This window comes from Leptodactylus fuscus, chromosome 2 (assembly GCF_031893055.1).
Source record: "Leptodactylus fuscus isolate aLepFus1 chromosome 2, aLepFus1.hap2, whole genome shotgun sequence".
Lineage (NCBI taxonomy): Eukaryota > Metazoa > Chordata > Amphibia > Anura > Leptodactylidae > Leptodactylus > Leptodactylus fuscus.
In genome coordinates this window covers 183,458,440-183,474,241 of record NC_134266.1, presented here as the reverse complement: position 1 = coordinate 183,474,241, position 15,802 = coordinate 183,458,440, and the positions used below count along the sequence as shown (strand labels likewise).

Here is a 15,802-nt window from a genome sequence, read left to right as displayed (position 1 = left end):
TCCAGGAAACACTTTGCCAGTACCTAGAGCAGGGGTCCTCAAACTTTTTAAACAGTGGGCCGGAGGCAGAGCAGGTCGCACAGACATCGGGAGCGGTTCCCTCCAATAGGTAAAGTGAAGTGCGCTCCATGGCCTGGCCCGAGCTCCCCAGGAGCTTCATTATAAATGCACGCCTGCCGGCGTTGTCGGCGGGGCCAGACAGAAGTGCTTGGCGGGCCGCATGTGGCCCGCGGGCCGCAGTTTGAGGACCCCTGACCTAGAGTGTTACGGCAAATACTTACTGAGTATAAGAATACATGAACATGAGGTTCTTAGTTTTTTACACGTTCATCAAATGGTAATTGTTAGGCCATCTGCCATGACAAAGTGACCTCTGTTAGATGGGTCCCTACTAGAGTTGAGCGAGTACTGTTCGGATCAGCTGATCCGAACAGCACGCACGCATTGAAATTAATGGAAGCACCTGGTACTTCCGGTTTGACGGCAGCTGGCCGCTTAACCCGCCGCGTGCCGGCTGCGTGCATTGATTTCAATGCATGCGTGCTGTTCGGATCGGCTGATCCGAACAGTACTCGCTCAACTCTAGTCCCTATAATGCAGTAACTGACCTCTCTCTGGGCCTTGGTCTCTCACGAATTAAGATCAAATGTGTTTTTCAGCCATATCATGTCTTGCATACACCATAAAAAGTGTACAGAGACATATAATAAGGGACATTTCTTAACTGCCTTTATTTCATATTCTCTGCACAACATTACTATTTAAGTCTCCATTCAGATCACGTTTTTAGGCCCTATTCAGATCACATTTTTTAAATCAATTTAGAACATCCATTTAAGAGATGCCAAAAACAAATGCAAACTGAGTGATCCATTTACATAGACATCATACATACTGCGGAAAAATATGCGAAACGGTTATGGTTTTGGAAATTGCTGCATGTCAGTTATACCTACGGAAATGCTGGGTGAAATCTCTGTGGGCTTTCTGTGAGAAGCAGTGCGGGAAAAACAGCGATGCATTGCTGTCGTGTTTTTTCCCGCATCGCTTTTTAGCTACGGCTCCTACAAGGGGCCTTAGTGTTAAACGGATTTTCTATACAGATGTTAAAAAACATGATCTGAACAGAGCCTTATAGATGTTTTTTACATCCGATTAACGGATGCCAAAAAAAAATAAACGGATCCGTTTCTGTCACAAAAACGTAGTATATCACACTTTGTGTCCTTCCACAAAAATGGACAGAAACAAATCTATTTTTTTTAATACTGGTTTTTATGTAAACCGATGACCATTATTTTGCATCCGATTGCAACATTTTTCTCCTTTAAATGGATGCAAAAAAAGTGATGTGAATAAAGCCTAAGAAATACTGGATTTTATCAATGTAGAATCATCTGCCTATTTTTTTAGCTCCTACAGATGTGACAAGAAGATAATAGACTATGATGAACTGTGGTAACAAATCACAGTGATCCCTTATAGAAAATCCTTTTCTATAAGGGATTACTGTGCTTGGTTATCACAGTTTATCATAGTCTATTTTCTTCTTGTGGCATCTGAATTAATACTTACCATGATTTTTTTCAGCTTGCTGGCCTGCATGAATTGCAGTTGTCATATATTTGTCCTACGGGTCTTATACAGTATGAAAAATATAGAAAAATGTAACATTTTTTCTATATTTTTCATGTCTGTTGGCTCCTTTGCAGTCTGGAGCAGTTCCCCTAGTGGCCACACCCCGTCGCTATCATTAACTGCCATACCAGATGCAGCGGTTTTCTTTGTTTTTCTTATACAGTATGTGGTCTTAAGCTGAACACTGGCCTGAAGATTTTAACTAGAAATATTCCTACATTGACAAAAATTCATACAAGTGTTATCCATTGACAATGCTGTTCAGTAACGTGCGCCATCTTTGTTTTTTTTTTTTTTTTTTTTCATTTTTTGTTTTTTATAGAAGATCCTATAATTTAAGTATTTGCATAAAATCATGAAACATATTGCAGATTATGATCAGCACTCACAAAAAGCATAATAAATAAATGTAAGCATTCAAGCAACAGAAGATTAGAAGTCGCATCAGAAGCTTTTGGTTTTCTGCACTAATCTCTTTTAGAAAGAGATTTGTTTGTTAATATAAAGAACACAAAAAGCAATAATAGCTCCTATCTATAAATGAGACAAAAAATCAATAAACTAATACATTGTAGCCTAGGAGTTCTACATAGACAGCCTGCAGAGTGCTATACTGCTACAGACTATACAATAGAATACGGTACTAACCAGATGCAGACAAAATACACACAAATAAAGGGTATCTGTCTTCTCTCCTTACATATCTGATTAAAAATATACTCACACAACTGAAGTGCAATCCAATTACGATTGGTTTTATTCTGGTCCATCAGAGATAGGTAGAGCAAGACTGAAGTGTCATATCACAACTCATACAGAGGGAAAGGCAAAGAGAGAGCAGGAGCTAAGTGAGGGTGGAAAAACTCAGGCACAGAAGAAGCTGTATGCAGCTAAGGCTAGGATCACACCTGTTCGGGGATTCCGTCCCCACTTGAAAAATGCGGAAATCCACAATTTCGAACAGAGACCAGGAGGAAATCCGGCAGATCCCATTATAGTTCATGGGGTCTGCGGGTTTCCGTGGTTAACCGCTTTTTAAGTGGATAGGGTTTCCGTTTTTTGGTTCCCCTTGGGACAGAAACCGGGCGCAGGTGTGAACCTAGAATAAGTAGCATTACATACAGTTTAGTACCTCTCTATATAGAATGTAACCTTTGTTAGTTCCATATAGATAATGTCACAAGTTTGCAGACACTTAGGTTAAAGTTATTATCATCTCCACAAATTTCATGTCATCAAATTTTAGTGTAATTTATAATATATTGTATTAAAATTCCAGTGGGCCAGATGTTTATTTACACCAGATAACTGTGCTTTGAAATAGCTTGGATATACAGTATAATGTAATGGCTTTAGAAATTTCTATAGGCTAATTGACATACGTTGAGTTACCATAAATGAATGTGAACCTGTAGCAGTATTAAAAGGTCTACCTTGTGTTTCTACTTCTTGGGACAATCAAAAGAAATCAGTCAAGACATCAGAAAAAGAATTGTGGACCTCCACCATTCTGGTACATCCTTGGGATCAATTGGCAAGTACCTGAATGTAGAACAGTCATCCAATTAATAATATCCAAATTTAAACATCATGGGACCCTGCAGCCAGCATACCGTTCAGAAAGGAGACATGTTCTGTCTCCGAGATATCAGTGTACTTAAATATATAACTGTAAACTAAACAAACAACAACACCAAACATTTGTGTGAAGATGCCTAAAGAAATGGGTACAGAAGTATCTATATTGATATTAAAATTGATATACTGACATGACTTGAAAGACAGCTCAGCAGGGAAGAAGCCACTGCTTAAAAACAACCATAAAAATATTCAGGTTACAGTTTGCAACTGCATAGTGAAATGTCTTCTGGTCTGAAAATTAAATTGTATGGAAGAAAAAGTGAGAGGCTTGTTAACCAAGGAATGTCATCCCAATGGAGGTGGCAGCATGTTGTTGTGGAGATGCTTTGCTACAGGAGGGACTGGTGCGCTTCACAAAATAGATGGCATTATGAGAAAGGAAAATGATGTGCATGTGTTGACAGGCAGCATGGTGGCTCAATGGTTAGCCTTACAGTGATGGAGTCCTGAGTTCAAATCCTACCAGGGACAACATCTGCAATGAATTTATGGGGGTTTTCTCCAGGTAGTCCAGTTGTCTCCTACACTCCAAAGACATACTGATAGGCAATTTAGAATTTGATCCCTATATGGGACAGTGACTGTCAATGTCTGTAAAAGTGCTGCAGAATATGATGGTACTATATAAAAAAGCAACATCTCCAGACATCAGCCAGAATGTTATCCCTTTGCTGCCGCAGCTGTTCTTCATTTTTGCATTATCGCTTTTCGCTTTCGTCTTTCCAAAGTCCATAACTTTAGTTTGCTGATTACAAATTAGTAAACTAGTGATTCTTAATGGTACAATTTAATTTTGCATGTGGGATGGGATGAGATAAAAATAATGCAATTGCACCATTTTCTTTTTTTTTTTTTTTGTGGCATTCATTGGAGAAGTAAATATAACTTGTTATTTATATAATAATATATTTGCAAAAATTCAAAACTTAAAAAAATAAAATATTCTTTGAGCTGCCATATTATGACACTTGTAACTTTTTCATGCTTTCATCTATGTAGCTGTGTAAGCTGTCTTTTTTTTTGCAAGGAAAGTTACTTTTTATTCTTTTTTTTTTTTTTTAAATAAATGAGACATAAAACAAATTTTTTACTATCATGATTTTTTTGTGCTACAGCTTCCACATTATGGGATATATCTTTATAGTTTTATAGTTCAGACATTTCAGATGTGATGAAACCTAACATGTTTAGCTTTATGGTTATACATGAACAATTTTGATTTGAATTACTACATTTTATATATTTCTAAAAACTTTTTTACTTAGATTTTTTGACTCATTAGAGGGTATGAATCCTCGGGGATGTCATTGCCCATAAAATATACTGCAATACTAACATATTGCAGTATGTGATAAAATCCCTTCAGTTGTATTATACCCTGCCTTTAGCAGCATGTAGTAGAAGTATATTAATGGCAAGCCTGGAAACCTTCACTAGGCTCCCAGCTATCAAAGGAGTAGATCATAACTCCCTGATGATGTTCCAGGGAGCAAGCCCAATGAATATGCTAACACCCAAGTTCACAGTGATAGCCTGTGATCAAGGACATTACGACTGGGGCTCCTTTTTTAAAAAACAGTGTAGACATTATGGCTACAGATGGGTAAATCTCTGAAGATTAATCTTGTTTTGGGTTCTGATGGTTTGACCCAAATCAAATAAGTTTGTCACAAACCAATGAAAGTATTAAATTCTGGAACTTGAAGAGACCCCTGAGTATAAGTGAAGGTTATACTCGCCTTCCCTCACCTACCTTCGACATCCTTGCGGCATTCAAAATTGGGTATTCTTCTAGTTTCTTCCAGTGTCATGGGTGCTGACAAACACACTCAGCATACCAAAATCATACCACTTTAACACAAGCATCTCTTCTGGTTTGAGGATGATGATTTTGGGACAAACCCAAAACTTTTGGAAAAAATCAGTCAAATCAGATTTGATTCAAACAGATTTGCTCATCTCAACCTGTGGTTATACCACCCAGTCAGATCCTGAGAGGGCATGTTTAAAGCCCCAACAGCTACCATACATGTACAGCAGATGTTGGGAAGGGGATAAAGCTTGTGTGGCAAAATGACTTAAAGGTAATAAATAGAGATGAGCGAACACTAAAATGTTCGAGGTTCGAAATTCGATTCGAACAGCCGCTCACTGTTCGAGTGTTCGAATGGGTTTCGAACCCCATTATAGTCTATGGGGAACATATACTCGTTAAGGGGGAAACCCAAATTCGTGTCTGGAGGGTCACCAAGTCCACTATGACACCCCAGGAAATGATACCAACACCCTGGAATGACACTGGGACAGCAGGGGAAGCATGTCTGGGGGCATAAAAGTCACTTTATTTCATGGAAATCCCTGTCAGTTTGCGATTTTCGCAAGCTAACTTTTCCCCATAGAAATGCATTGGCCAGTGCTGATTGGCCAGAGTACGGAACTCGACCAATCAGCGCTGGCTCTGCTGGAGGAGGCGGAGTCTAAGATCGCTCCACACCAGTCTCCATTCAGGTCCGACCTTAGACTCCGCCTCCTCCAGCAGAGCCAGCGCTGATTGGTCGAGTTCCGTACTCTGGCCAATCAGCGCTGGCCAATGCATCCCTATGGGAAAAAGTTTATCTCACAAAAATCACAATTACACACCCGATAGAGCCCCAAAAAGTTATTTTTAATAACATTCCCCCCTAAATAAAGGTTATCCCTAGCTATCCCTGCCTGTACAGCTATCCCTGTCTCATAGTCACAAAGTTCACATTCTCATATGACCCGGATTTGAAATCCACTATTCGTCTAAAATGGAGGTCACCTGATTTCGGCAGCCAATGACTTTTTCCAATTTTTTTCAATGCCCCCGGTGTCGTAGTTCCTGTCCCACCTCCCCTGCACTGTTATTGGTGCAAAAAAGGCGCCAGGGAAGGTGGGAGGGGAATCGAATTTTGGCGCACTTTACCACGCGGTGTTCGATTCGATTCGAACATAGCGAACACCCTGATATCCGATCGAACATGTGTTCGATAGAACACTGTTCGCTCATCTCTAGTAATAAAGTGAAGTCAAATGAGTTACCATCACAAAGTGCTGACCTCAATGCCATAGGAAATGCTTATGCAAAATTGCAAAAGCATTTAGAAAGCAGAGACTTAACAACCTGACCTTTTTCTGCCAAAAATGGGGCATAGTGAAGGTATTCTGGTGGGTGGGTCATTGAGCCCACCAGTTTTTATTATAATTTATACTAATAAACTGGTATACATGAGGCTGGAAATAGCTGGCATAGATCTCACTCCAGGTGCATAGCTGAGGTATGTGTAGTTTTATGGCGAGATGTGCGATCCTTCATAAATAAGGCGCACTTTCCACCAGTGCAGTGATATGAAGGCTAGCATTGAACATACCAGTCTTCACAAACCTCCCTATTGTCTTTATGCAGTCTTGAAGCAGTATTCTGACATTTCACATTCTTGAAATAGTAGTGATCCTAACTGACCTATAGGAGGGAATGTGTATTAAGAATAAATGTCAGGAATTGTGAAAACTGAGTTTTAATGAGTGTGGCTATGGGGGATGTAAGTACAACTGTACTTGTTCTCTTAACTTGTGTATATGCAAACAATTATCTGAAAGAAGACACATTTTGACATTACTATTTGCTCTTTTTACAATTATTGTTTGTGTATTTTGGTTATTAACAAGAGCTGGTATTTTATTTTTTGCTATGGTTTTCCTCCCCCCAGGTAACATATGACATTTCTGGAGCAATTGAGAAAAATAAAGATGTATTGTCTCAGAATCTTCTCTTTGCCTTGAAGAGTAAGTTATATCAGTTTTTATGATTTGATGTGAAATACATTTTCCTGTAAAGTTTTCATTTTAATCTTCCAGATATTTAGGTATACTAGGCCACTTCTCTGTAGTTATCCAAAAGTTTTGAAGAAAGAATTAATAATATATTGAGATACTGTTTTATTTTCCAGCTACATGTATCTCACTTTTTGTGATCACAACCACCTAATTAAACTAATATTGATTCAAATTCTTTGCTTAAAAAAAAAAATCTTTAAGAAGAAAATGGTTTCTTCTCCAATTATTAAGCTGCTCTTCTCCTCTTTATATTCTTATCAGTCTTATTTACATGGAATCCAAGCTCTCAAATCTATGGAGAGGGGAGGGCGCTGTGAACTGAATTAATTGTCTCATTCTGAGCACGATTAGGGGGGTTCACACCTGCGCCCGGTCTCCGCTTTGCAGGTTTCCGTCTTCTACCCGAGAAACTGGACAGGAGATGTAAACCAGCAGTCAGTTTTCAAACCCATTCATTTGAATGCGTTTGCAAAGCGTCTGCCCATGAGCGTTTTATGCCTCTCCACGGCGAATCCGTTTTTTTTTAACCAGACACAGTCGGACATGCAGGACTTTGTGTCCGGTTAAAAAAAAAATGCTTTAGTCACGAAGACTAGAAGAAGCTCATGGGCGCTCACAGGCAGACACTGACTGCCAGGTGTCCATCTCCTGTCCAGTTTCTCGGACAGAAGACGGAAACCCTCAAAGCGGAGACCGGGCGCTGGTGTGAACCCGCCCTTAGCCTGTTTTCTCAAAAACATTGAAGTGTTAAAAGAGTTTCCTGAGTGATAAAGTACAAAGTGTAGCAGCTGCGGTCAATGGTGTATGTTTTCAAGCAGCTTCCTCCTCCCATCCCCTCTCCATAGACTAATATGAAAGTTTTTCAGCTTGACAAATGAAGAGGAACATACTTCTTAAATAAGATATATTACAAAATTACTCAAATTCACTCATACTATTCATTTATTAAAAGTTGTTTGGAAGTACACGTTAAAAAAAGCAAAAGGAGTTTTAAAGAGCCCTTTCATGTTAACCATCAGTGGTGGTCCAAGGTCACCAATGTAGTCTCACATGGAAAAATTATTAGAATTACTCAGTATGATATTATCACAGTTGACATGCTTCAATGAGATTAATGTAGCAGAGATGCGGCAAGATACCTGGCATAACCCATATTGTAGGCTGTTGTGTTAAAAGAGCCTCAAAATCTCATTATCATATCTCATCCCATAGCTGCTGTCATGAGTGTTTTAGTGTTTGCTTCACCAAATTTGTTCAGCCATTCCAAATATATAAGCCCAATTAAGGTTTATAGAAATTAGGGTCTACTAACCAAGTAGGTGGTGTGATGATGGTGTAGTTAATATTTGCAATTTTATCATTATCTTTGGGTTTCATTTTTAGTACGATGCTGAGAGGTAGCAGATCCATACGCAGTGCCTTCTAGATCACTGCTCATTTCTAGCTGTATTTTAGAGCCAGGACCCAGCTCTTGCTGCCAGAATAGGAGACAAGTCTGACTCCTGCAATCTAAATGGTGGGGGCGTCCTCTCTCACTCCATTGGCCCCTGCATGACATGATTATGTCGGACTAAAGGGTTATAATGACCTCCAGGCTGCCATGTATGGATACACTTTAGTAATATAAAGTGTACATATTTAGTATTATGTACAGTATACTGCAATACAGGAGTATAGGTAGTATATTGTACTAGCTATCAAGTGGTTTCACCAGATCAATGCCTCTTGTGAAGCAAAAAATAAATAAACAGCACTATAATAATATGAAAAGAAAACAATGAAAGTTAAATGAGACATTGGTACAGAGACATCTGTAAAAGGGCACACTAACTTATTCTGTGCAATGTACGGCCTTTAAAAAATAGATATACAGAGTGCGAAAATTATTGTTTTTTCTCATCTTGTTTTGAACAAAAAGGGAATAAAAACATTATTAAAAAAGTACCCAGAAATAGTAGCAATAAAAACTTGCCATGAAAAATCAAACCCACACACAGATCCAGCAACCAAACAATTAAAAAGTTCTGGGTGTCAGCATTTAGTGCTCCCTTCTAATTTAGTGGGTTTTGGGTGGAAATTTAAGTTTCATTTGCAAAAGTAGTAAAACTAATAAAAGCAGAAATAAATTATGATGTTATTTCACCTTTGAACGAACATCATAAAAATAAAACAAAACAATGAGGCCAATGTGATAGGGTAAAGAGTCTTAATATCATAATGCGCTTACTTGGAGTGATAAACTTCCCATACACACATTGCAGAAAAAAAATGTGCAGCAGAAAAGCTGCAATTTCAAAACTGTTACATTTTTGAAAATTGCAGCATGTCAATTACACTTACGAAAATTCAGGTGTTTTTCATATACTGTAGGTCTAATCGGGCCAGAAAATTTGCTGAATTTTTCTGTGAAAAATGCTGTAGAAAAAGAGTGTAAAGCATTTCTGTTGTGCTATTTTCTGCAGCTATTTTGGGCTGTGGCTTACAACATGGGGCCATGGCCTTAAAGGGGTATTCCCATGTACATAATAATTTTTAAATTTGGAGATAATTAAAAGTTAAACATTTTTGCAAATATAAGTAATTAAATATTTTGCAGTTTTAAAGATTTTCTCTAAATATCTTGTGGTCACAATCTGTTGTCTTGATCGGTTGCCAGTGGATACGACCATGAATGCAGGACCTCTCTAAGGTCAGAAAATCAGCCATGATATCCTTATTGTGGCCGGGATATCTTCTTATACATGTAATGTCCCTGCCTGATAACCCAGCTACAATAAGAAAATCATGGCTGGGTTTTTGACCAGTCCCAGACCATAGCAAGTTTCTGCATTTGTGGTCGTATCCATTAGAAACTGATCAAGATAACAGACTGTTACCACTAAGATGGTTAGAGGAAATCTTTAAAGGGATTCTATCACTAAACCAACATTTTTTCTATTTACCACGTTAGAATAGCCTTAGGAAAGGCCATTCATCTTCTACCTTGCTCAGTTGCCTCCGGCCCACCGTTCTGTAGAAATACCATTTTTTACTGGTATGCAAATGAGTTCTTTTGCAGCAATGGGGGGCGGGCCTCAAACGGCAATGGGGGCGTCCCCATTGCTGCCAGAGAACTGTCTCCAGTGACGCCTCCATCTTCAGCTGCAACCGCCTCTTCTGTCTTCTGTCTTCCATCTGGGTCAAACTGCGATGCCTACACAGTTGGCTCTGCCAGTGAGACACCAGCAGTGCGAGGTGCGAATGCTGGCCGGCGGCCATTTTTGGAAGGCCGCTCCTGTATTGAACTACAAGAGCCAAAGCAGCCTCCCAAAAATGGCCGCCAGCTGGCATTCTCAGTTGACTCTACTTGTGTCTCACTGGTAGAGCCAACTGCGCAGGCGTCGGAGTTGACCTAGATGACGAGAGAAGGGCAGGATGCAGCTGAAGATGGAGGCGTCGCTGGAGACAGTTCTCTGGCAGCAATGGGGACGCCATTGCTGTTTGAGCGCTGGGGCCCGCCCCATTGTTGCAAGAGAACTCATTTGCATACCGGTAAAAACCGGTATTTCTACGGAATGGCGTACCAGAGGCGACTGAGCAAGGTAGGAGACGAATAGCCTTTGTTAAGGCTATTTTGACGTGTTAATTCGAAAAAATGTTGATTTACTGGTAGAATCCCTTTAAAACGCTACAGAATTTTTAGTTACTCATATTTGAAAAACTATTTAACTTTTAATTATCTACAAATATAGATATGATTATGTTCATGGGAATACCGTTTAAGGAGTTAAAAGGGTTGGTCTTTATTTACTTTATCTTATTTCAGTTACATATATATATATATATATATATATATATATATATATATACTGTATATATGGATATGTAATACATATTATCTAGCTATTTATCTCAAGTGTATGGAGATAGGCTGCATGTGTATTGATCTGAAAATCTGCCCTCCAGAGCAGTGAATACTGATAAGAAATGATAATGATTATAATCTGCAATGGTAAGGAAACTATGCTGATCATACTTAGCTTGAGCCGCAGTTTACTCTAGTCATTATATATTTATCATATACATCAGAAAGCAGGAATCAATGAGTTGTATCTTATAGTACTCAGTAATTGGGGCCATGTCAGTTCTTTTCATATCTTAACAATACTGGAGTTGGAAAGAAATTGTGTAGTGTTTATTTTAGGATATATTTACTGCAGAGCTTTAAAGCATGAAACATATCAAACTGTCTTTATTGAGGAAATGTCTATATAAATTAAAAGGAAATAATAAAATATTACTTTAGGCAGATGGCACTATGATCTACTAAGAGCTCATTCTTAATATTACAAATATTACATAATGACATAGTTACAGTTGAAAAAATTACATATATCCATCAAGTTCAAACAGTGGATAGGAAAGGGCATCAGAGTCTACACATTTCCATAAGCATCAATGCTATTTTGCTCTACAAAGCTGCTGGGATAGGCTATTCCACAGATACACAGTCCTTACAGAGAAGAAGCCTTGTCACCTCTGAAGATTAAAAACACAAACAGAAACAGAGACACCGAGCGCTCTATAGTGTAGTATTGCGTGATATGATGGGAGAGAGGATCACAGAGATTTTGTAATTAGATCAGATGGCCTCATACCTTCAGGTGTTGTGAAAAGGTCACAATACCAGCAACTGCGTTGTACCAACGGTCCCAGGTGAGAGTGGCAGCGGAGAGACTGGTAAACACCGAAGTCATGGGAAATAGCAGAAGAAACAGGAAGACCCAAGGTCTTGAACAGTAACTGCACGCTCTCAGGTTCTAACACATGACACAGTCGAGCAAATCGTGATACACCTTTTTATTAGAAGAACAGCTTGACACATTTCAGGTCTTTAAGAGCCCTTTCTTAAGTGCAACCAACAGCTCAGAACGAAATTATATGACCCAACGGAAGAGAAGGACCCCATGATTTTTAGATAGAAAGTAATAGCTAATATGGTAATACTAGCTTAATTCACAAGCAGGTATCAGGGAGAAATATGCCTTCCCTCCACAACCAATCCTTACAGGTTTCACAGTATATAGAATTCAGCTAGTATTAGCACATTAGCTATTACTTCCTATCTAAAAATCATGGGGTCCTTCTCTTCAGTTGGGTCATGTGATCTCATTCTGAACTGTTGGTTGCACTTGAGAAAGGACTCTTAAGTGCCTGAAATGCATCATACTGTTCTGCTAATAAAAAGGTTTATCATCAAGATTTGCTCTACTGTATCATGTGTTAGAACCTGAGAGTGTGGAGTTACTGTTCAAGAGCTTGGGTCTTCCTGTTTCTTTTGTTACCTCTGAAGATTATACCTTTTTTTTCTCTGGACTGAGGAAATGCCCTCTTGTCTGTTGTGAAATTATACATGGAACAACTTTTTCCCAGATTTATTGTATGGGTCATTTATATACAGGTTTATCATGCCCCTTTTAAACACCCCTTCTCCATACTAGACAGTTTTAACTCCTTTCTACTCATAACTGAGATCCCCCATGCTTCTTATTAATGTTGTGGCCCTCCATTGAACCTTTTCCAACTGTAAGGCTAAGTTCACACGGGGGGAAGTATAGCGGGTTTTGGCACCGAGAGTGATGCGGGGAGCTGCATCAATCTCAGGTCAAAACTGGCCTGACACAACTGTCGCGGTCGCGGCTTCCCCCCCTGGAGTCAGCTCAATTGAATGGGGTGACCCTGGAGGTTGCTGCCACCAGGCAGACGTCTCACTGAGCCACGGAATCCGCCTGAAGAAAGGGCAGCCCGCTATGTGGCCTAGCGGTCTACATAGACCACCATTGGGGGCATACTACGTGCCATAATCCACCCCCTCTGTGCCCGTGTGAACGGGTCCTAAGACATCTTTTTCTATGACTGGGTGCTGAGAAATAAACTTCATATTCCAGGTGAGAGCTGCACCAATGATTTATAAACTGGTAATATCACGTCTCTGCCCCATGATCCATACCCCTTTAAATACATGACAATATCCTGCTGGCCTTAGAAGCAGCTGATTGACATTACATACTGTTATTTAATCTATGATCTTCAAGTAGTTACAGGTCTTTGTCCACCAGTTACACCGTCTAGGACATATGCTGCATGCAGGTTATTTTTACCCAGATGCATAGATTTACATTTATCAACGTTGAACCTCATTTGCCATATGGATTCCCAAACAGTCAATCTGTCTAACTCTGCTTATGTACCACACAATTTGGTACCATCTGTAAATATAGATATAGGTCAGTGAATCCCATCTTCTGTATCATTAATAAATAAGTTAAATAACAGCAAACCAGCACTGAACCCTGGAAAACACAACTTATAAAACAGAACCCATCTGAGCTTCAGTCATTGACCAGTACTTTGTGTTTTTAAGGCTATTTTGCAAGCCATAGCCAAAAAGTGCTGCATGAAAAACCACAGCGGAAATCCATCGTAGTTTTTTCCACAGTGCCTTTCACATCTGCAGAGTTTTCCTCTGTGGATATAGAACCCCAGCCTAAAGGGATTTTCCAGGACTATAATATTGACCATATTAGGATGGCTTATCAAAATCAGATCACTGACAATTGCACCCCCGAAACCCAAAAGACCAGCTATTTAACCCCTTAGTGACCCCTTAATTTTGGAAATTTGCCCTGTGTGACTTTATCAGTGAATAATTCTGTAACAGTATAGCGCATCCAAGCGATTCTGATATTGTTTTTTCGTGACATGTTTTACTTTACTGAGAAGGTAAAATTAGACTGATATAACTTGTATAAATTTATTAAAAAACTCGCAAATGCTGAAAATTTTGAAATTTTTACAATGTTTTCCATTTTCAGCTGCGATATCTCACATATGCACAATAATACAGGGCAAAAAAGTTACTAGTTATATATTTCCAAATGTTCCTTTTGTGTTTCAAGCATATTTGAAATAATTTTAGCATATTTGAGTAATTTAGACAATTTAGAAGTTTATCAAGTTTATAAGCAAATTTTGGAAATTTTGAGTTTGTGATTTTTTCCTGTACCAAGCTATGTTTGCAGACAAGAATAGGTGACATGATGACAGAACCTCCCATTAAATGACCCAATTTGTAAAACTAGACCCCTTCAGGTATTCTTTGAGGGGTATAGTGAGCATTTTGATCAAACAAATATTGTTTTGCAAGAATTATTACAAATGATGAAAAAAATTACATTTTCATTTTCTTCAAATATGTGTCATTTTAAAACCAGTTTTTTTGCACACAACACATCAAAAAGAAGAAACACACCCCAAAATATATCACCCCACTTCTCCCGTGTTAAAAAATGTACACTTTGTGGCCTTAGTCCTATATACGCACGTACAGTAGGGCCTAAGAGGTAGGGAAGGCCAAATGGATTTCAAAGCACAAATTTTGCTTGCAGATATTTTAGGCCCATTGCACATTTGAACAAGATTTGAGTTACCAAAGCAATTGAAAACCCCCATAAATGACCCCATTTTATAAACTAGACCCCTTAAGGTATTCATTGAGGGGTATAGTGAGTACTTTGACCCCATATGTTTTTAGAAAATTTGCGTTTAACAAAAAAATGTCATTTTGTTACACAAAAGTGTCATTTTATAGGCAGTTTTTTTGCACATAACACATGAAAATGAAGAAAAAACACTCCAAAATAGATGACTCCATTTCTCCTGTGTTCAAAAATGTACACTTTGTAGCCTTAATCCTATGTACGGACGCACGGTAGGGCCCAAAAAGAAGGGAGCACCAACTGGATTTCAAGACACAATTTTTGCTTCCAAATGTTTCAGGCCCATTGCGCATTCAAACAAGATTTGAGTTACCTAAACAATTGAAACCCCCCATAAATGACCCCATTTTATAAACTAGACCCCTTGAGGTATTCATTGAGGGGTATAGTGAGTATTTTGACCCCATAGGTTTTAAAAGAATTTGTGTCAAACAAAAAATTGCCATATTCTTTACACAAAAGAGTCATTTTAAAGGCAGTTTTTTTGTACACAAGGCATGAAAATAAAGGAAAACACACCAAAATAGATGGCCCCATTTCTCCCGTGTTCAAAAATGTACACTTTGTGGCCTTAATCCTATGTACGGACGCACGGTAGGGCCCAAAAAGATGGGAGCACCAACTGGATTTCAAGACACAAATTTTGCTTGCAGATATTTCAGGCCCATTGCACATTCAAACAAGATTTACGTTACCAAAACAATTGAAAACCCCCATAAATGACCCCATTTTATAAACTAGACCCCTTAAGGTATTAATTGAGGAGTATAGTGAGTATTTTGACCCTATAACCTTTTCACAGATTTTACTAACCTTGGGATGTGTAGGTTAAAAATTACTAAAATGTCCCTTTATCCCCAAAGTTTTAATTTTCACAAGGGGTTAAATGAGAAAAAGCCCCCCACATGTTGTTACACAATTTCTCCTGAACACGGTAATACCCCATATGTGGCCATAATCTGCTGTATGGGGACATGGTGGGGCTCCGAATGGAAAGAGCGCTATTTGGGTTTTGGAGGGCAGATTTTCCTGGAATAGTTTTCAGGTGCCATGTCACATTTGCTGAGCCCCTAAAGTATCAATACAATGGAAACCCCTCAAATGTGACCCCATTTTAAAAACTACAC

General features: G+C 38.9%; 1 protein-coding gene across 1 annotated transcript in view; it reads left to right on the top strand.

Moving 5' to 3' along the window:
* The window catches only part of MYO16 (myosin XVI), a 247,923-nt gene that overhangs the window by 176,967 nt on the left and 55,154 nt on the right, over nt 1–15,802 (top strand). Inside the window, exon 24 of the mRNA XM_075265275.1 lies at nt 7,011–7,086. Within this exon, the coding sequence (XP_075121376.1) occupies nt 7,011–7,086 (76 nt within the window). The remainder of the gene's footprint in view (nt 1–7,010; nt 7,087–15,802) is intronic.